This window comes from Buteo buteo, chromosome 9 (genome assembly GCF_964188355.1).
Source record: "Buteo buteo chromosome 9, bButBut1.hap1.1, whole genome shotgun sequence".
NCBI lineage: Eukaryota > Metazoa > Chordata > Aves > Accipitriformes > Accipitridae > Buteo > Buteo buteo.
Window position 1 is genome coordinate 2,777,846 of NC_134179.1, and position 21,408 is coordinate 2,799,253.

Below are 21,408 nucleotides of genomic sequence, written 5' to 3' on the forward strand. Positions count from 1 at the left end.
GAAGGGTCCTGAGGTCAGGCACCACGTACCAAACCCATGTCAGGCAGGACTGGGTACAAGAGCTGAGTCTTCTGCAACTTTGTTCTAGTTTCTGTGGTTCAGGTTTGCCAGGTGAAAAACAAGTAAGAAGGTTTTTGTATTTACCTGAAAACTATGCCAGTGACTGCAAGGCATTTAGAAAAGGAAGATAACAGGCAGGTTGATGTCCAATTGACTATTGCTTTTGAAAAGGAACACTTGAAGTAACCTCAAGGTGAGATCGTTGAGTTATGATGGCATCCTGCTGAGGTATATAAATAGAGATTTCCTCCATGATTTAAACAAAACAGAGCAGTTGTTAAAATAAAGGTTAGAAAGGCTTTAAACGGCCTTTGGCAGTTTGTGTAGCATGCTCAGTTCTTGTAAGCAATGATTACACGATATTCTCTTGGTAGAAATAAACATCTAACCCACGGTTCTTAAGAAATAATCAAGGCTGTTGGAAAACTCTAGTACGCATCTCACTGTGACAATAACAAGCTGTACTTCCATTTTTTAATTAAAAAAGGTAATGGCAAAGATGCATCAGATTGAAAGCCCCTTTAGTTTCAGGCAAGACGAACAGATGGAAAATGGGTAATGTCAGTATAACACTTGCTCTAGGCCTTCTTCCTCTGCATGCATGCTCCCCTACGCAGCTCTTAATGCAATACTCATTGAGAACAGCTTTCAGTCTCCAGAGCAAGAGGACATAGAAGCAACCACCACCTGGAACACAATCTAGCTTAAATACACCCTCATCCAGTCCCAGCATACACCAAAAAACCCCCAAATCTCTAGCCCCTCTCTGCCCTTTGGCCTACTGTGTGGAAGTTAAAGGTTACTTATTAAAAACAAGGGCTTCTTTACTTGGGGTAGCTTAAGGGTTATTTTTCAACCAGAGTGGAAGCAATGTATCACAGGGGTGGCAGCTGAACCATAGAACAGGCTGTACTTTGCTCTTTAAAATTGGGAGTAAACATATACTATCTAATCCAGCAAGTGGTCCTTCTTATCAAAATAAGAAGCCCAGGTAGCGACTGATGCTCTTTCCCCAGAGATTCACAGACTTCAAAAGCAAAGAGAACAGGCCTTAAGTGAAGCAGCAATGAACGCAAAGGTTGCTCACGTTAGCAACCAGTTTAGCAAAGACAGGATGGTGATGACCTGAACAGCAAGACTCTTAAAAGCAGCAGCAACAATCTGAGACACACTCAACTCATGGGATTAGATGCAGGTTTCTTGTTCTGTTAAACTTAATACTGCCAAAGCCTCCTGTGTCCAGTGACAAATTCACCGAGTTACTTGCAAGAGGATTCACAGAAATGCAAGGGGCTTCACGCTGTAACCATCTTTCAGCACTTGATTGTAGGTTTTGACACTGAAGAACTTTATTAATTATGAACAGAACTAACACAGCAGGATTATCCTGATTATGTTTTGGATTTAGAGACTCTTTCACATAAGCAACACCAGGAAGTTGTCATTTCCTTCATTTCTTATTTTAACTTTACAACTAAAAGGAATGTCTTTGCCTCCCTCCAAACCACAGCCTTTCTGCTGTCTCCTTAGTCGATTGTACCTTTTTTGTACATTTAACTAAAACTGACAAAGTAAGACAGGTGCTCAGAAAACCTTTATCACTCCAAATTCTGTTCCCAAGGCATACAAACTATAATTCAATTTAAAATGGTGTACTGATGTGCCCTGCAGTCAGCCCCTTCTTTTTTTACTGAAATACCCGATTTCCTCCAACCCACCCTGAAGTAGGTTAGCGATTGTATAGAAAGACTGACGCACCCAGCCTGAAGCCCAGCAAAACTGCCTGCTCCGCTCAGGTGCGGTGGTTCTGAACAGCAACACACAGATCTCCAGCTCTGCAGTTCAGCCAGCACTGGAAAGCGCTGAACTGTAAGACTTGGTTTTTTAAATAGATTATATTTGATAACGTATAACTCGGAGCAAACCATGTATTTAAAAAAAAAAAGACTACAAGAGAAACCAGGTTAAAAAGAACCATCTTACAAAGAAGATGGACAATCTATTAGCCCTTGGCAAACTAGACAATCATTGTACACAAAACAACAAGCTGTACAAAACTGAAAGGAGATGGCAGAGAGATTTGTAAGGCTTTCTGCACTTTTATTCTTCTCCTGGTCCAACACGTCTTCTGATCTCATTCCGAGAAAGCTTCAAGGTCATGTCAGAACAGCCACGAATCCACCTCCGGTATGTGCAAAATTCAAACCAATTTACATAGAGAGATAAAATTGCAAAGGTAAAAACAAAACTAAAGGCCAGGATCATGGGTTAAAATATTTCTTCTGAGTCCAAGAGACTACAGTTTCGGTATATTTGAAAACATATTCCAAACCTTTTGAACAAGCTATAGTCTTTTTTGAATGATAAAAAGGTTTATTTGTTGAGGAAAACTAGAGGATCCTTCTGGTGAACACTTTCTTTCTGCTTTTCAGTATATACCCGTTTGCTGACTGGCTTGTTCACACGACGACTTCCTGCATCTCCTCCACTTCTCACTCTTCCCTGTGGTTACTAGCTTTTTACAGCAAAAACCGTCTTGACTCTCATCCTGCCTTTGACAGAAATTTGACATGGAAGTGGTATCTGTCCAAAAGAAGTTTGAGCTCAGAGATAGGGGAGAGGTATTTAAAAAGTCTATAAATAGTACACTGAATGTGTTAGGGATCTACTTCGAGGCTATGTTACAAACAAACTCTGGTGTCTGAGCCACCATCCTAAGTCACCTATATGAAAGTAGTGACAGCTAGACTCCAGCAAAAGGAGGCATCTTCTTCATGACTTTGCATGAACTACCCCTTCCAAGCAGGTTTCCCTGGTTAAGGAAGACCCAAGATCAACTGCTTTGTCTGCAACCCAAAATGCACAGAAATGATATTAAAAAGCCCTTTGGATGGGAAGAGAACAAAGAAAAGGAAGACCTTTCTTAAATGATCAATGCCACAGAACTTGCCTTTACACATCTGGACTGAAACATTTTGTTTTGTAGGTACAGCATCATTTGCTGTGGAATTTCTACCTAGACATCACAACGCTGACTCCAGACAAGCAACGTGACAGAATCGAGTCCAGTCCCTAGCCATGACTGTGGTTAGGTAGTCTTGGGTGGTTGGATGGAGGATGACCACGGACTCAGGGAAGTTCTTGGAAAGCGATCCATTTGCAAACCAGTGTTCATAGCTGATCTTGAGTCTGTTTTGGAGATGGAGCTGTTGTCACAACCACAGTGGAAACTGCCTTAGTAGAGCCAGACACTGTTCCTTGCTGGAGATGGGAAGCTGGTACTGTTTGAATCCGCACCTGTTTGAAATGGAAAGAAAAATAACTCTTGTCAAGAACAACCTGGTGACACATTGCACTTGCATTGCACTCTGAAGCGCTGGTAAATTATCTGTTTCTGCCGCCAACAAAAATTCAGTTATATGAACGTGACCAAGCACCAAAACACATCAAGAACAGAATCTGCCACAAGAAGATCACTCCGCCCACTGTTCATGTGGGATACCTAAAAACTACTTTGAATAAAAACCTACACGTCAGCTGCTTTTACAAGTTTTCAGAAGAAGGACTTGGATCCATTGGATACTTCACGTCTACAGACTTGTTACTAGCAGCTCCCAATGCAGATTAATTCTCTGAAATTACAGAACACTGAGTTTCCAGACAGAAAGATGGATATGCAAACAAGCCATGTGACTTCTTCAAGAAAGGGTGATCTGCAGAAGCCATAGTACAAAACACTCCAAAAAAAGCCAAGTGTATAGAAACAATACTTCAAGCAGTTGGGAACATTTCCTGACAGGATTTTTGGGTTTACATTCATTATACTGTTGGTGCTTCAAAAACATCTAAAAACCATATCTGGATGGAGGGAAGGTAAAGGAGATGATGTACTGCATGTGCTTAATGCAGACACTACAGCCAAGCTGTGTACCTGTAATTTTTATGGAACCCCATATATCAGGTGTAAAGTCCTCATGGAGATGTCAAGTCATAAAAAAGCAAATAATATTATCATTCTAGGCGCTGTTGCTATTACCTGCGTGGCCTGGCCTTGCTGCTGCAGCTGCTGCAGTTGCTGTGCCGTCAGAAAACTCACTGGCTTGTTCCCAGCGATCAGTTTTGTCCCTGCTGGCATCGTAGTCAGGATGATATTTCTACCTAATCCACTGATGCTAAGGAAAGAGAATTGTTGAAAGGTTAGTAAACAGCACAGCAGGCTACGTCTTTCAGATTCACAAGTTTTTCTTCAGTTGCTAGGAGATTAAAGTTACTTACCTAATTTACTAATGATTTTTAGTGGGGTTTTTTTCCCCACAAAACTAGCAAATACACAAGTTACAAGTTTATGTCAACATTTATCACTATGATAGAGAATTACTTTATCACGCGAATTAAACCCTCTAATTTGGGGCCATGCACATCACTGGGTTAGTCTGATCAGACCTGAACGCTTCTCATGGAATGCAGAAAATAGCCGAGCACACAGTGTTCTGCCTTGAAATATTAACTAAGGGAGACACTACCAGAATTCATGGAAGAATAAACAAAAAGACTTCAATATCTCAATGCCAGAGGAATTTTCACTGAGGCAGTTAACACTTCCCTAGTTTCTTTAATGGAGAGATGGCTTCAGATTACATACGTTTTTAGGTACGTCACCAGGTTCATTCTTGCTCAAACACACAGAACTAATCTAATAGCTGGTTTCAAGGCAAGGAACGTTTTTTCTTCAGTGTATTTGCTAGAACCTACATCTCAGGGCACCTAAAGAAAGACTATATTCTCATTGCCAGACACCATATTCATTCAGTTTCTTGCAGCTAAAGGACCTATTAACAGACTGCAGGTCTATTCCACCCTCTGCTTGCTAACTCCCCAGCAACCTATTGAACACAGACCTTCCTCAGCCTATTTCTCAAGCAAAACTACCACATGCAAAGTACTCACTTGGCCCCGAGGTTGCCCTTGATGATGGGGGCAGTCACCACACTCTTGCCTTTCACTGGCTGGCTGATCACTGACAGAGGCACTGTTATTCGTGCTGGTAGTTTACCCTAGAGAAGTTGAAGAACACATGAGGAGCCGCGGGGAATTCAGCAGAGAAACTGCTCAACAACACACAATTACCACTCAGCTTGCTTTTTAGGAGTCCTAGGAGTAGAAGCCAACAGCAGCCTTGCTGATGAAATCTGTGCTCCGTTTCAGGCTCATTAAAATTCACCTCCAACTCATTCACTTCACAGCTGCCCGAGCCCCGAAAACCCGCATCATCTTTGCGCCACAGTATTTCTCTGGGACGGATCATTGTATCCGTCCACGGTTTTTATCCTTAGGAAACTATCGTAATGTCAATTAGCTTATGCAACTTTCACAATACAGCTTATGGTGCCTTCAGCTTTGGGCATTAAAATTGCATTAAATGGGGAAATCGGTAAAAAAGTTAATACAAGTAACAAGCACTTCTGGTTCTGACACCATTCCAAGGGAAATTATTTCAGAGGTGTGGGGCAAGACGCTGAGCTGCACAAGGTAGGACTTTAGATAAGCAAATTTTATTTCATTCACTCGCAAGAGGAGGTAAGGGAAGACATATCTGACTCTTTGCTGGTCATTCAGCATTTAGCTACAATTCCAACACGATGAAATTAGTTGCAGACCCACATTCTACAGTACTTAATTTGAGCCCTTGTGGATGTAAAGAGTTTTCAGACATAAACCATCAGTATATTTCAGCATTCCCCTTTCTCACCCACCTCCAGAAAAAGGTTAGCATTACTTACTGCCTGGGATGTAGATACTACTGTGGTGCTGACGGGTACCTGCCGCACAGCAGTGGCTCCTGTACCTATAGTTATGGGAGTCCCAGCAGCTCCCGAGGCCACAGCGACCGCTTTCGACACTGTGGCACTCATGGTTGGTAAAGAGACAGCTGAGGTATGGACTGTGCCGGGCACGCTCACTGCTGAGGAAGAGGGCACTTGCTTAGCATGAGTAGCTACCGTAATAGTCTGCCCAGCTTTGGGCGGCATCACCCCCAGCCCCTGCACGATTCTTATAGTAGCAGCTGGCTTGGCCTCAGTGGATGCCACCGTAGTTATGGCTTTGCTCTTCTGATCTGCCACAGTCATGCCCAGAGCAGGCATCAGTCGGAAAGCGGAGCTTGTTGGCTCTGCAGTCTTTACGTCAGGAGTCACTTTAACCACTGTGCTTCCAGCTGGGCTGGAAGAAGCAGAAGTGGCCGTGCTAGTCTTGGCTGGAGAATCAGCAGTCTGGACAGGATTGGATGTCACGTGCAAAGTTGCAGAGATGCCCTTCCCACTAGTGCTGCTTCCCGCAGCTGCTGTAAATAGGTCCTGAGTTAGTTTAACAGTAGTGACTTGAGATTTGGCCAGGGTGGCCATCATGTCCGGGGTGATACGCAGCACAGTCTGTCCCTTTGCATCTGTGGTAATAGAGGACGGGGGTAGGCGCAACACATCCTTTCCTTGGATCCGAAAATTGGTCGCGGTGAGTGGGATGCCACTTCCAGGCTGGGTCTTCATTCCAAGTTGGCCTGTAATAGCCACCTGGAAGAGATCAGAGAAACAGCTGCATCAAACCAGGACACAGTCCAAGGCACAGTCAAAGTAAAACTTCCCAACAGGATGTTTGCTCCCATCAGAATTGAAGTGGCATGATGTCAGCACTCAGTACGCTGCTGAAAAGAGTTTTGGTTGCGTATCAGATGGCATTCCCAAAACCATATCAAATATGAAATACTTGTGGAGCTGCTTTTTCAAACAAGATGAATGTAAATGAGATCAACACCTGGAGATGGTCAATGTTGGATTAACATATCTTTTACCTGTACATGAAAATGGGACTCAAATACACCAAACCAGCAACAGCATGAATCTGTATGGTCAATAACTCATACAGCATTACGTCTCACTACAGTTTTCACTATCTTTTCACATCTGTGTATCACATCTGTCACAACAAACAGGAAACAACTGGGTTGGGGAGCCCAATTCCTTGTCTCTCCCTCTCTCTCTCACCTGCTTGATGATATTCTGGCCAGCTACATTCTGGATGACAGTGGTGGAGGACGTGCTTGTAGCAGAACTGCCTGGAGAGCTGGTTACTGGCTTTACAGCCGGACTGGGAGCTGCAGACAGTGCTGTCACAGTGATGCCAGTCTGTCCTGTCATGGAGCTTCCTGGTCTTTGCACCTGCACTGGGCTGGTTTGAGCTTTTACTGGCAGAGTCATCACAGTCTACAGAAAGACATGGAAGCAGCCTATAAGCAGACTAACGCAATACTACCAATTACTCTTTTGTCTTGTGCCTTAGCTTGCAAGATCTGTGGACTTTTTACTGTAGTGCACAATTTAATGGTGCCACATAAATAGGCAGTAGGGAGGAAAAAAGGAGCACTGAACAGTGTTATTTATGCACAACTGTTTCTACGCTCCTGCCCTGCAGTTACTGCATGTTCCAAGTGAGCAAGCAATCCCTGTGCACCATACCGAAATACTAAAAGAAGTCAGATTAGAAGTCAGAGCTACTCTACCATTTCCATGCAGCCAAACTCACCTGAGGGAGCACTTTGGTTTGCGTGGCTGTAGCTGGAACGCGGACCTGCGGCACTGACGTAGGTTGCTGCTGCTGGCTTACCACTGGGGCTTGCTGAGACACAGCTGGCAGGCTGGACTGGGCAGTGACCACCCGGACCTGTGGCAGTCCTGAGGAGGTGGTATGACTTACCACCCGGGTGGGAGGTGGCTGCGGCCCCGGCTGTGTCTGTGAACTCTGGGCTGTGGAAAGCAACGTCCCGAGCTGTGGCATGGTAGGGGATGATACCAGAAGAACGCTATGGAAAAGGTAAAAGCCAGTAGGTCAGCAAAGATGTATGAAGTGATTGAGAAAGTAGCAGTAACATTCCCAAGTGATGTACGAGACAGAAGAAGTACCTTTGGCTGGGTTTTGCTGGCTCCGATCCAGCACTGGATACACTCTTGCTAACCACAGACACTGGTGGGGGTGAAATAGGTGTTGCTGGTAATGCTGGTGCAGTTGGTGTCACAGGAGTCACAGGAGTTGGTGGCATGCTGGAGTCACTAAGGCTCAGCTGACTGGGCTCTGATGTGCTGCTGGGGAGTGCTTTCACAGAAGTCTCCTTGCTACTAGACTTCTGCAAAGAAACCACGTCAAGCATGAAGGTCTTCACAAATACTGGGTTTGATTGCTGCATGCTAGAGAGTGGGCTGAGCATTTTAAGTTGAGTTCTGTATGGTTATGAATGATACCCTGGTGCTAAACCCTGAAATCCCAGATGACTGACTGCCTTCCTCAACTGCAGCCACAAGCAGGCTGGTGTTTGGCTGCTCCTGCTCTCAGGTAAAAATGCATCTCAGCTGTGACAAACATTCATAACATGCAGATTTCCACCTTGGTTAATCTGCCAACAGCAACTACTTTGGAGATATTTGATATCAGTAACATCAACAACAAAGATGACACCAAACCCTGACAGCTTCAGCACAGCAAGGGGGAGAGCAGCAGACATGTTCCACACACTCTACTGCAGATTAACCTCAAAACTAGATCTGAAAGACCATCCCTAAGATAAGGAGCACAAATGAATTCCATTGACCTTTCTGCAGAGATCAACCAGGATAACAGTGGAAGCTGGGAGGAGCAAAAGTTCCCTCTTTTCCTCTTCATTTTGTGCGCTGGTGCTAGACCAACACTGACATTCATCATATACATAATGAATTGATAACTTAAATATGTGATAATTTTCATCACCCACTATGGATGCAGAATCTATGGATTGAATTAAGCCTGTACCTCCTTCCCAATCCCAAAAGCATCTGTGCAAACCTGTGCAAAGAAATTTACCATTTTAGCCGGAGGTTTTGGCTTCTGCTGAAGGGCTTTCTTGGCCTTTGCTGCAGCAGCTTGAGCCTGGTGAATCCGTTCTGCAAATACAAATTAATGGTTAGAGTTCCTGAACACGAGCAAACATGAGTTAAGAAAGAGGCCAATCAAGAACTGTAAGTTCATCTTCAGACAAGAAATCAAATGCACATAGTCATGTTGTATTGGGTCTGGCTGAGATGGAGTTAATACTCCCCGTAGCAGCCCTCATAGCGCTGTGCTCTGCATCAGTAGCTGGAAAGGTGTTGATAACACACCAGTGTTTTGGCTACTGCTGAGCAGTGCTGGCACAGCATCAAGGCTGTCTCTCCAACATTTTTGCCCCCCCCCCCCCCCCCCCCCCCAATGGCAGGCTGGGGCAGGGCAAGATCTTGCGAGGGGACATAACCAGGACAGCTGACCTAAACTAACCAAACAGATATTCCATACCATATGACGTCAGCTCAGATATAAAAGCTAAGTAAAGGGAGACGGAAGGGGGGCATTTTTGTCTTCAGGAGCAACCACTACACATACTGAAGCCCTGCTTCCCAGGAAGTGGCCAGACATCGCCTGCTGATGGGAAGTAGAGAATAACATCATTTGTTTTTCTCTGCTTCCGCGCGCGACCTTTGCCATCACTTTATTAAACTGTCCTTATCTTGACCCACGAGCCTTTTGTTTTATTTTCTCCCCCCCTGTCCAGCTGAGGAGGGGGAGTGATAGGGCGGCTTTGGTGGGCACCTGGCATCCAGCCAGGGTCAACTCACCACACATGTAATAATGCAAAGAAAAATACCAAGTAAAATTAGCCAAAAAGGCTGAAACAAAGACACATAAGAAGTTGTGAACGTACATGTACATCTGCAGTTCTTGTACACAGGATACTATTTTTCAAACAAATACTTCAAACTGACACACTACTCTGCAAGACTGGATTTAAGTGCTAATGGGCCACCATTAGCAAACTGACTAGAGGAAAAAGCTAGACTGACAAATTAACGTTCATTATCCAGCTGGACTGAAGAAGCTCAAGAGATCTATAAACATTTTCAATTCTTAAGATATCACCAAGCCAGGCTTACCAAACTCTTCCTCACTCCTGTCCCGGTGCAGGTAGATCCACAACTTGCGTCCAATATCGTATTTCACACAGGGATCTTTCTCATAATGTAATCGATCCAAAGCACCGCTAACAACAGTATTAACCTGAAAGTTCAGAATTCACCAGATTACTAGATGTCCCTGGTTCGGCTAGCCAAAGGTCATGAATAGAAAAATAATCCTATTTGGCATAAAACCCGAGTAAGCTTCACTTGAATAAGAACTGACTGAGAGCAGATGTTGCAGCACAGAATGCTGTTTGCCACCTTGGATTAAATGGAGCTTCCACCAAAGCTGAAAGCTCTGAAAATTGACTGGGTTTGAATCTAAAATGTGAGCAGCTATATGACACGGTGTTACTTCTGTGGCTTTTCTAGCTCTTTTTTCATCATCCAGAGTTCAGTGCAGATTTGCAGCAGCTCACCAGAGCAGTACATAGCTCCCTTTTGCTAATCAAAGCAGCATAAAAATTATTGGGCCTTAGTCACTGAATACTGCCCAAGTCTGCTCGGTGTATTTTTAGGAGAATCTGTTTGAGGCCAGACATGACATCCAACTTACTTGAGCACTTGTGACATCGGGAGCTAGGAACTGGGAATCTTTAAGCAGCTCACAGATTTCAGCACGAGTTCCTTCTCCATTAGGAAGGCGAGCAGCAGCATCACGAACTGAAATACAAAATCAGAGCTTAAACTTCCAGCCATAACCAGGCAGCTGTATTCAAGTACTTCAGCAGATACATTTCGGTATTGCGGGCTCAGCCCCATTCTCACAGCGCCTACTTGCTCACTAAAATCTAGTCCCCGTGATCCCTCAAAGATGGGAGCAGAGATTATAAAGGACCATTTTAAAGTACCTCAACTGTGCTGGCTTTGTGCTAGGAGTGATGACATTGGGGAACAGCACTGAACCCCAGAATGACTTTGCAATGTCCCAACTTCACCACAGCGTACTGAAACCACCACTCTTTGTTTTCCAGTTATTTGAGCCTTAGCTTCAGCCAGCCCCATGGACTTTCCTCTCTATTTCCCATTTTCTCTCAGATCAACAGCAACACACTGATGCCTTCTTTTCTAGTTACTCCTGCTCCCAGCATTTCATCACTTCTATTCCATATAATTTATTTCTTCTCCGCTTATGTCATCCCAGTCTGCTCACCTCTTTCCTTTATAATGTAGATTGCTAAAGTCACTGTTTGGGGGGTCAGGGGAACCTTTTTCTTTCTTAAAAAAATTTTTTTGGCCATCGCCTTACCGAGGGACAAGATGGTGACATATGCTGGTCTGTCTGAGCGCAGGAGAGAATGCTCTCGGGCTTTGTTTAATGAGGTTTCCTTGTCAAACACCCCCTTCACAGGGCCAACAACTGACTCAAAGCCATGCATACGGAAGGTGAAAGCTTTGTGGGGCTGGCTGTAACGGTAACGTTCCTGTATTTGGAAACAAAGAGGACCGAATTTAGCAGGAAACATGTAGTGCAAAGTCTTAAAGCTTGTGCTACATTTATATCATAATATAAGTTATTATCATTCTCCAGAAGAAGTTTTTTTTTAAATTAGAGCCTCAAATACTGCTGTACAAACTTATTTTGGATCAAAACAAGCACAAACTACTTCAAGCAGAATATAAACCACCACCTAACCAAAGTGTGCAGGTGCCATACATTAGGTTAATTGTTAAGCAGCTGCACAGACTAAAGAGGTGCCAGAAATATACCTTCTGCCCAGCAAACATCCCTTCCCCCAGCAACAACAAGCCCTTTCTTCCTCCTCTAATCTAGCAAAAGAGACATTTCCAAAATTTAACCTGGATATTCTACCAGGCACACAGCACATGTGTCCAGGGAGAAGAATCGTTATCGTGTGTTTACCCTATAATACGCATTTGCATCTACTACAGACAAGGTAACGAAGTGTATGGGTGCACTTATTGCCACTTGTCTTCTGCTTGTACTCATACATGCCCAAAAAAATATAAAGACAAGTCATCCTCATATGATGGGGGATGGCAGAGGAGACAGAAAGGTCGGCACTATCAATTTCAATTAATTTTGCCCAATACCCATTGGAAATACAGGTGCTTTTGACATAAGCAGCTAGGCTATATTGTTAGCAAGTTTTATGCAAGGCCAAGATACCTGCTTCAAGGCAGAAGAAACATACTAATTCTTTACATTAGCAAAGCTTGTGTAGAGTATAAAACTGCCATCCCATACAAATTATCTTGTTTTAGTGGCCAACTATTTCGACGGGTGCATTTAAAATTAAGATGATTCTCTTCTTACCTGCTCCTGAAACACGCGTTTCTCCTCTCCAGTGCTAGGTCGGACTACATAGTCAGTCCTTCTGAAACAAAGGTCACCATCAGTTCTGGACAACAACAAGCCCACAACAATCCCAAAGAACATCCCAAAGGATTAGTCATCTCACCCTTTCTGCAAATTCTTCTGAACAAATTCTGAAAGCATTTATGGCCATATAAATAAGTCCTGGAGGGATCTTAAAATATGCTCTATGCACTACCTGAAGGTAAGCAAGGACTGTAAATAATCTCATTATCAGGACATAAGACAGATTACAGGTTTACTCTGATAATATACACAAACTTGAAGAAAATCAGTTGACTTTGTGAAGTCTAGTTCCTGTGTTTATAAAATCAGACTATCAAGTTCCCTCTTGCCCCATAATGTAACATCTTTTTATTTTAAGCAACCAGCCATTCAGATCCAGGGGCGCAAGGACCAAACTTCATAGCTTTAGCACACACTGCTAAAGCTTTCAAGCAGTATTATATACTTACACTCTGGGAATTGGTGTTGTGGCATCTGAGCTGTCCTCATTTTCCTATCGAAAAACAGAGAAACATCAGTGCTGGATATAACTCAGTCAGGTTTTTTGCTGCTAGAAGGTGATTTTTTTCTGACTCACTTTGAAAAAAGTCTGGTCTTTGGTCTCCAACCAGAGCTGAAACAGTGCTGCCAATTCCTTCTCGTGATCTTGGCAAGAACCTAGTACAAAAAATCAGGAAAAATAAGGAAGAGAAGTCCTTTATTTGTTATGAAGCCAGCTGCTTGTACTTCCCAGTCATCTCCTGCTCCCTTCCCCCCTCTATGCATCGCCAGTCACAAGGCATCTTCCACACTTCACAGATGCTCCAATTTCAACACTTGAACACATCCAGGCTTAGAAAAGTGCTGAAACCTAGTTATTCTCCTGTGTTGGTACAAAGGATGGTGCTTCAACTCCTGGCACAGCAGGCAAGGTACTGTTTGAGACACAGCCACCTGATACTTGAAGATGGCTCCCACTCTCCAAAGTAATCCCAGTCACTGAATCCATGAGGAGAAACACATGCCTACATAACCTCCATCAAAGACTGTGAAAGGGAACAGAGGAATAGCTTCCTGACTCTAAATCTCTGCCAGTTTAAGCCTGCAAATAAGATCACTAGAATCACTATAGTTAAGAACGGAAAATTCTGCCTAATATCTAAATGAAAGAACATAAACACAAGACATCTGTAATTCAGTCAGTATGAGACTGGGCACATTGATTATCTATTTACTCTTTGGTTCCCACTTTTAAAAATTAGAATAGTATCAGTTTGCTCCACAGAGCAGCTTAATTCATTTATTATTGTCATAATTAATAATCAGTCTGCAGGTACGCTCTACAGAAGGGAAACTATGAAAGTGTTCAGACAGATCTGAAGGGAAACATAAACACGGTTAGCTCAGCAACATAAAGAAATAAAGCCCAGTGCTTTTGCTCACTTATTCTCTGTCTGCTGCTGATACTAATGTCTTGTGAAAACCTGGAATGTAAAACACATCTTCACTCAGCTAAAAGAAAAGGCCTAACAAAGGAATTAACAGCTCCGCTTGTCTTTCTCTCTGGGCTGCAGCAAGCTGGAAAGTAAAGTCCTGGAGAAAGCAACCAACCCGTACTATAGCAGAATTCATAGAAGAGCACAAGAAACTCACCAAGCAATTTCCACTGCTGAGTTTTTTCCTTGAATTCAACAAAAGGCGAGAAGCTGGAAGGAACATCTACAATGAAAAATGTGCATGTCAGAGACATCATGCAATCGTCCAACCCCCAAAATCCTACTGTTGTAATGCAAGCTGTTGAGTTAGACTCATAATGACAGATAAAGCATTTCAAGTGATTATGTGAGTGCATCTCTAAATTTATACTTGCTCAAAGGGAAGGTAAGCATCTCAGAGAAACAGTGCAAGCACAACAACAGAACAGAACAGGATAATGAGTCTTCCATCTACAGGCTGTCAGGTGAGATCCTGTTCATGCTGTGAAGCACCAGGAACTGTTACTGTACAGTGACTATTCCTGGGCTCCTGGGAAGCGAACTTGGGATTTACAGTATTCACCAGCATTAGGAAGAACATTAAGTATCCATGTTGCAAAGGCCACTACAATCTACACTGTCTCTTCCTTTAAAACTCCCCACTAAGTAAATGAGAACCACAGAATAATCTAGTTTGAAAGGAACGTCTGAAGCTTAGCTGGTCCAAGCCCCAGGTCAAAACTAGGCCAACTTCCTGTTTCCAGTGGAATGCTCAGGGCATCATCTAGTTCATTTGTTATTATCTCCGAAGACAACCACAATGTCTTCACACCAGGGAGAGACTAATTTCTTCCGGCTTCGAACATCCCGCCTGAAGCACACGATCCAAACAGAAGAAACTGCCTGTCTAGAGGCAGTCTCACGCACATTTTCACATACTCGGGAATCAAGCTGGGTCTTATCTACTATCCACATGCAAAACAAGTCTACCACAATCAAGAAACGTAGGCCTATAGTAGAAACGCTATCAACAATACAATGATTTTCTGTTGTGATGAGTTAAAATTCGATTTGAGCTGTAATATAAACCAGCACTGATTAGAACTGAGGTACCAGCATCATTAGCATTTTTAACAGCCATTCTTACCTCTGCTGTCACCTGTCAAATACTGCAAGGCGGGTAAAACCAGTTCAGACCAGTTAGGGGCAAAGGAGAACCAGTTATTTAGCGCACTGGCAGGAGAAGATTGCCAATCTAGAACTTTATCTTCAAGCTGAAGAGGAAAAAAAACCCATTCTATTAAAGATCTTGCGCTTTAAACTATGACCATTTTAATAAAGAAGAAAACAAACCAGCTAAACATATCCAGAGGAAAAAAAGGTTTTATATACATAAAAAGAATTCCCTGACTTCTTCAAGTAACCATCAGATGGTATTTCAGAGAACAGATACCAAAAAGGGCAAAAAACTTTCCCACCATCTCTGGCCTTAATACATAGAATATATCGAACCACCATCTAAAGCACAGGTATGGAAAGACTTACAGATTCAACTGACTGAATTTATGAAACATGTTAAAAACTGAGTGTGGTATGCACTCCCAAAGGGTTTAATTTTTTAATATGTAATCTACATCTTAATATAATTTACAGCAGGATAACTGTGGAAAAAAAATCACTGTTACATAGCTATAAACCCCCGTCCCCTAATTTTGCTTTCTGCAGAGATTCCTAGGTAAGTGGGCAGTTCCTTACCACAGAAAGAGTAGCAGGTCCTTCCAGAAACAGTATCTCCAACAGAAGGAAAAAGAAGCTGGAAGATATTTCATTTATTCCAAGGCATGGCTTCATCTCTTCAAGAGGTCTTCAAATGAAAGAGAACACAAGCAGAGTAAGTTCCCTAAATGAATATTTACCTTCATATACAAAGACTAACACCACACATTTCACACATCCCAAGCTGCACAAAACCAAAGCCTGCAAAAGCCCCACAAAAATCTGAGCTGCAACATCTGTTCCTCTCTCCATCCACGCAAAGCATTCAGGGCCCTCTGAAGCACTTACTCCTCCTTGACAGACGACAGAGGGATGGGGGAAGGATCCTGAGACATTGGTGGGATTCCATCTGCATTGCTAAGAGAGTCAGCCAAATCTTCCACCTCAGATTTAATAATCTTCAGCTTTTTTTTCTTCTTATCTTCCTTTTCCTTCACCTTTTTCTTAAGGGTTGCAAGGTCGAATAAGGCTTTATATAGGATTAAAGGGAAGAAGAATAATGAGAAAAATTTCCTACCATATTTCATTGAGAATCTAACTATATATTTAAACATATATTCAGAAACACGGGTAGTGTGCACCAATTCACCATCAGTTCATTCCATCCTCCCAGCCATTTCCGCGATTCTTTATTTTTCCCTTTAGCGCACTCTGTTTTAATAGAAAACCTCTAATTTCCAAACCAATATGTATGAAATGAGAAAGGCAAAGGTAACTGCTTAGAGCAGGGATACAAACTAACTTTCCTCAACTAGTTGGAAGCACCTTCAGCGCAAACTGGAGTCGTCTGTGAGCAACTGAAATGGAACAGCTCACAACCCCAGAGTGGTTAGCCAGCTATGTGAAAAGCGAAAGGATACAACAACCTATCGAGATCACCTTCCTCCTCAGCTTTTCACACACACAGGATACCCTGTATTCATGCAGTGCACAAGTACCGTGTCCAAGCCACTGACCTGCTAAAGAACCTTTCCTGCCAGCATTTACTCGAGTCATAATGTCCTCCAGAGTCACGTCTGTCGTCACTAGATCGGGGTGGTCCTACATAGGACAACGGGATGGAAATTAAAATCAGGGAAGGGCAAAGTGTTAAGAAAGCCACAAAGGTACAGAAGATAACCCAAGTACTGAAATGCCCCAAACTTATCCGGGATCAGTTTATAAAGTTATTTACTGCAATAAAAGTTGGGAAAAGTCTTCTAACCCTGAAATCCAAAGTTTTGTCCCTCCAAAACGCATCACTAAAATTACAAAGGCCTCCTAAACAGATAAGAATTAACAGGAGTTGCCTACAGACGCCGACAATTAAATACAGGTTACAATAAAGGGCTGAAAGGTGGCTGCACACAAAAAAAGCAGCAGTCATTTTGTCACCCAGAAGTACCCTGAACTTTATGGCTAACAGATAGAAGACTAACAGATAAAATGTATTTCCACCCCCCAGAATTCTTGACATCTTACAGGTTGACGTTTTCGTTTCTCGTGGTGCTTCTTCAACATCATCTTCAAATCACTTTCCCCAAGTTCTATCTTGTCTGCAACAAAAAAAACATTCAGAGATTATTTGCACAGTTTTCCGTTATTGCTACTTTACAGGCTTCTTAGAATGCCATTTTCTATTCATTCCCGCTTCCAGCAATCTCCAAATTTCAGTAACTAGATTTTCCTTATCTGAATTCCATTCTTTTAATCAACCAATTTATTTCAATACTTTCTTCCCTGGGTCATCCGATTTCATTGCTGATGCAAGTATGGAAGTGTAAAGAAGTGAGAACCAGCCGTGCTGCACGAAGGGTTTGCCAACCTGATTACAGTAACCTGAGGAGGGATTCCCTTGGCACACACACCGAAGTATTTTGAACTGGACTATGCTAATGCTTCAACCATTAAAGGCAAAATATAACAAGAGAAATTGGTAGTATTACACAAACCGTAGACCCTTGTGTTAAAATACTAGCCTACCAAGGAGAAAAAAGATTAAATAAACTGGGAGAAGAGCCAACTGTTTGGGAGACTCCAAAAATGAAGCATTACAAGATTTGCCATCAAACAGCAGATTTTCAAACTGATTTCTTGCAGGGTCTCAAAGTAATTCGCACACCTAAATCCATATCAACCCCTAGTTTGGTTCTCACCTGCTGTTTTCATGTCCAAGGTTGACAATGTGGGGATCACTCTCAGGGGAACTGGTGGACTTGGACAACGTGCTGGAGAACTTGGAGGCCAGGAGCTTAGATCTAAAATAAATAAATACGTTTATTTCTGCAAGACCTAGCACCAATCTACGTAACTCTATTACGCCATGTTCATTAGATCACAGCCGATAAAACTGGAGTCCAGTTTTCATTCTTCTATCAAAGACACTGTCCCCACATCAAAACTTTGTCTTTCTCCATTCACGCCTCAAGTCTTTAGTTCAGTCCAGGACATTACCTTCTTCATCAGAAGACAAGGTAGTATCTCCACACTCCTCTTTCACTTCCCTCAGAATCTTCAAGTAGCGCCGATGCGTCCGTCTGTCTCGTTCTTCCATGTCATACGTCGGTGAGAAGTGCTTTCTCCTTAGGGTCATATCAGGGCCTCCTTTCCTAGCTAAATCCAGCAAGTGCTGGAAGATGAGATATGTGTGACATTAGCTATCTCGGCTATGGCGTTGTAAGCTAAAACAGATAAGCTCAACTCACGTACTTTCAGCAAGTTTAACGTGGAGTTGGTGTGGTAAGCACCTCAGTTCTTTATAAGGTAACCCTTACAAAGTGTCAGTATCTGCTGCATACAAGATTTTAAAACCAGCATTTTAGACCACCATTTAAAGGGGGGAAAAAAGCAAGGCCAAATCTCTGCACCTTCATCTGCACACACAATAATACCTCACTGTCATTTTACGTGGACTGTTGAGAAGAACCTAACCATTGGTCTGAGATCCACTTGTGCAGTTTCCATGCCAAATACGTAACACAGACATGGAACACTCCCTCTTTTGGAGAAAACATTTTACCCCTTATGGCTACAGAGGAAATAACTGCCTACACATTTCCATATTCATCACTGTGGGGCATTTTATACAGACAGACTTTCATCTTCATCCGTACATCCTGTATGTTTCAACACCTAAGCATAATGAAATGATAACCGAGCAAGTATTTACAACGAACACATTTCAGCTGGAAGCAATTAGCTGACAACAGTATCCACAGAGGAGGACTTCATCAGGGATTGACAGGCATCAGAATCAGAGTTTTGTATCTATCCTATACCAGTCCCCAGTGAAGCTGGGGAATTCATACAACTACGTATTTAGCAACCTTACTTGTTTCAGAATGACAGAAATGGTAGATGAAGGCAGAATGACTTGTTAATAGGTCAGTAAGGTGTAAAGGGGCAAATGCAGGGAGTGGAGGACAAGGTGGGCACGGAAAAAAGACACTATACACAAGTGAGAGCTATGAGAGTTTCAAAATCTGGAATTTGCAAACATAACAATGATTCTAGAGTTTCCACATTCTAAGGGCCACTGGAAAACCAAAAACACAGCATGCATTAAAGGAAAGAGCTTCAAGAATTGTAAATGCACAAATACCAAGACGCTTTGTTGTAAAGACAACCTATTCCTTACGGAACACAAGAAAGAGATGACCGTGCCCCAAAGACACTCACATTGCGGGAAGCGAGGATCTGCTTCAGCAGTCGGTAGAAGTACTGCTGCTGAGAACTCAGGTAGCGTTTGTACTGGGACTTAAAACAGAGCTGCCGGTATTTCACAACTTCAGGGTTAAAGTGTCCATCTTTAAGAAAGAGATACAAAACACTTCAGTTTTCGTCAACTACTAGTTCAGAACTTAACCCCGAAAATACACAGAAGTATATTACGCTCACTGACCCCGGAAGAGTTTCTGGGCGATGTGCAGTGGATTTCCAAAACGGAAGTTTTCACCACTGAACAACGCAGAGATGAGTTTGTTCTGATGCTCTCGGTTGTTTTCAGGAAAGTGAGGCAGGAATTTTTTTAAGTGGTCTTGCTGCGCATCTGTCAGTACCTCTTGCCATGTAGACAAGCTGACAACTTCAAAGAAGATCTCAGGCTAAAGAAAGCAAAAAACAATAGTGAAAAAAATGCATCCGCGTCCTTGACAATTTTCTAGCCCTTAAGGCTTTCTGTGGTTAAATAACACGAGTCACGAGACAGCGTCTCACCAAATACAGAAAACAATAGAGAGTAAAGAGGAAAGGTGAGGAAATTAACAATACTACTAGCAACAAGAAAACAAATTCAAAACTTGTAACAAACAAAACTTTCTCACAGATGTTTTCAAAATAAGAGATGTTGTCATCTAGAAAAAAACCATAACAGAACAGTTTTAAAAGTTTTCCTGAGATTAACCAAAGCCCTTTTTGACACCTTTTCCAGGACAGTCGGAAACATTTCCCCTCGTTTCCGTTTGCTCTGTAAGCCCCACAAAGGGAGTTAAACGTGCTGTTTACCAAGGCTCTGAAAAGGTACAGTATCTGAGCACTACTCACATCCTCCAGAAGGTCCTCGGGCAGACTAACCCTGGTGGTACCCAGCATGCAGTCCTCCATGATGCGTGTGACATTTCCTTCCCCGCAGGGTCCCAGCTCCAGGGGGTCCGTGAGCATGTGATCCAGAGAATCCATTCTTCACCCTCTCCCGCTCCTGAACAGCAGCAAAGCCTTCAACAGCCGAAAATCCCACACCCGGCTACGTCCCCAGCTAAAGAATGACCAAGAAGCCACGTTTGATGAAGTTTAAACGCAAGCTAGGGAATCGGGCCATGAGATACGTAAGATATTGCAGTGTTAATTTATGGTTCAACTGCAACACGAGTCACGCCAACAGAGGAACGCTCTTCCAGGCAGCGTGTACCGTGTCCCAGTACAAGCGGAGTGGAAGGTACAGGCGACCCATTTCACTTAGCTTCCCGCCTGCAGGAACTGTTGTCGATAGAGCTGAATACCATGAAAAACTACACCTAAATCCTGAAAGCGGATTTAAAAACCGAACCGCAGGTCTAAGGTAGGATTTCTCTCAGGCTGAATCCGCAGCTACGACTGGGCCAAGAGCCCCCCTTCCCCTCCGGCGCAGTCGGGAACAGCTTGCGCAGCTCTAGGCTGAGGGAAAAACGCACGAACCACGCGGACTAAGTTAACGGGGGGGGGGGGGGGGAGAAAAAAAAACCGAAAAAACCCACAAACCGAACTTAAACAGGGTCGGGCAGTAGGAAACCGCAGGGGAAAAAAAAAAAGCGCATTTCATACCCGCTACGCTGCCTCTGGGCCTGCCACCGGCGTCTCCACCGCTCCCCCGGTGCGCCGAGGCTGAAGGCACCCCGAGACCCCCGCTCACGCAGCGCCGGAGGTCCGCCGGCGGTCTGCGAAGGCGGGAAGGTGGGGAAGCCAACGACCGGCCGTCCGGCCGCTCCCCGCTGAGGCGACGGGCGGCCCCGCGGCCCCGGGCCGCTCCCCACAGAGCCGCGGCGGCCAGCGGGGGCGGGAAGCCCCCCGCACGCTGCCCGCACCGGAAGGCGGAAGGCGGCGGCCGTTCGGGGCGCCTGCGCGGTGGACGCCTCCCCCCCGTGGCGCCTGCGCGCTGCGCCGCTCGCCTGAGGGGAGCCGGGGAACCCGCCTGGGCCTGAGGCGGCGGGAAGGGAGGAAGAGGAGGGTGGCAGGGAACCGGCGGGCGGGAGGAGGACGGGGAGGAGGATGAAGAAGAGGAGGAGACGGTGGTTTTCTCCTCGTCGCTACC

The 21,408-nt window shown here is 43.9% G+C and overlaps 1 protein-coding gene across 3 annotated transcripts; it reads right to left on the minus strand.

The window, feature by feature from the left end:
* Positions 1-2,024: 2,024 nt before the first annotated feature.
* Positions 2,025-21,357, minus strand: NFRKB (nuclear factor related to kappaB binding protein). Of its 3 annotated transcripts, none has more exons than XM_075034890.1 (26): positions 20,922-21,357; positions 20,166-20,319; positions 19,525-19,726; positions 19,302-19,429; positions 18,078-18,252; positions 17,780-17,881; positions 17,106-17,179; positions 16,601-16,685; positions 15,933-16,113; positions 15,624-15,732; positions 15,016-15,142; positions 14,047-14,112; positions 12,992-13,071; positions 12,864-12,907; positions 12,349-12,406; positions 11,320-11,494; positions 10,627-10,733; positions 10,047-10,170; positions 8,944-9,023; positions 8,013-8,233; positions 7,636-7,912; positions 7,098-7,316; positions 5,841-6,626; positions 5,008-5,114; positions 4,097-4,232; positions 2,025-3,357 (listed from the first exon to the last, which is right to left on the minus strand). In XM_075034890.1, exons 2-26 carry the CDS (start codon positions 20,298-20,300, stop codon positions 3,232-3,234), a joined length of 3,924 nt encoding a protein of 1,307 aa, XP_074890991.1. In that variant the 5' UTR covers positions 20,301-20,319; positions 20,922-21,357; the 3' UTR covers positions 2,025-3,231. The 3 variants fall into 3 exon arrangements, with proteins under 3 accessions (XP_074890991.1, XP_074890989.1, XP_074890990.1); XM_075034888.1 differs by having other exon boundaries at positions 12,349-12,409; XM_075034889.1 differs by having other exon boundaries at positions 12,349-12,409; positions 20,166-20,376.
* Positions 21,358-21,408: the final 51 nt, after the last annotated feature.

Bases quoted from the DNA above. Each gene is read 5' to 3' on its own strand.
- NFRKB (XM_075034888.1), bottom strand. From the start codon at position 20,300: ATGGATTCTCTGGATCACATGCTCACGGACCCCCTGGAGCTGGGACCC. The intron at 10,171-10,626 runs GTAAGTTGGATG...CTGAACTTTCAG, and splicing joins CCGATGTCACAAGTGCTCAA to GTTAATACTGTTGTTAGCGG. The intron at 6,627-7,097 runs GTGAGAGAGAGA...GATCTCTTCCAG, and splicing joins GCCAGAATATCATCAAGCAG to GTGGCTATTACAGGCCAACT.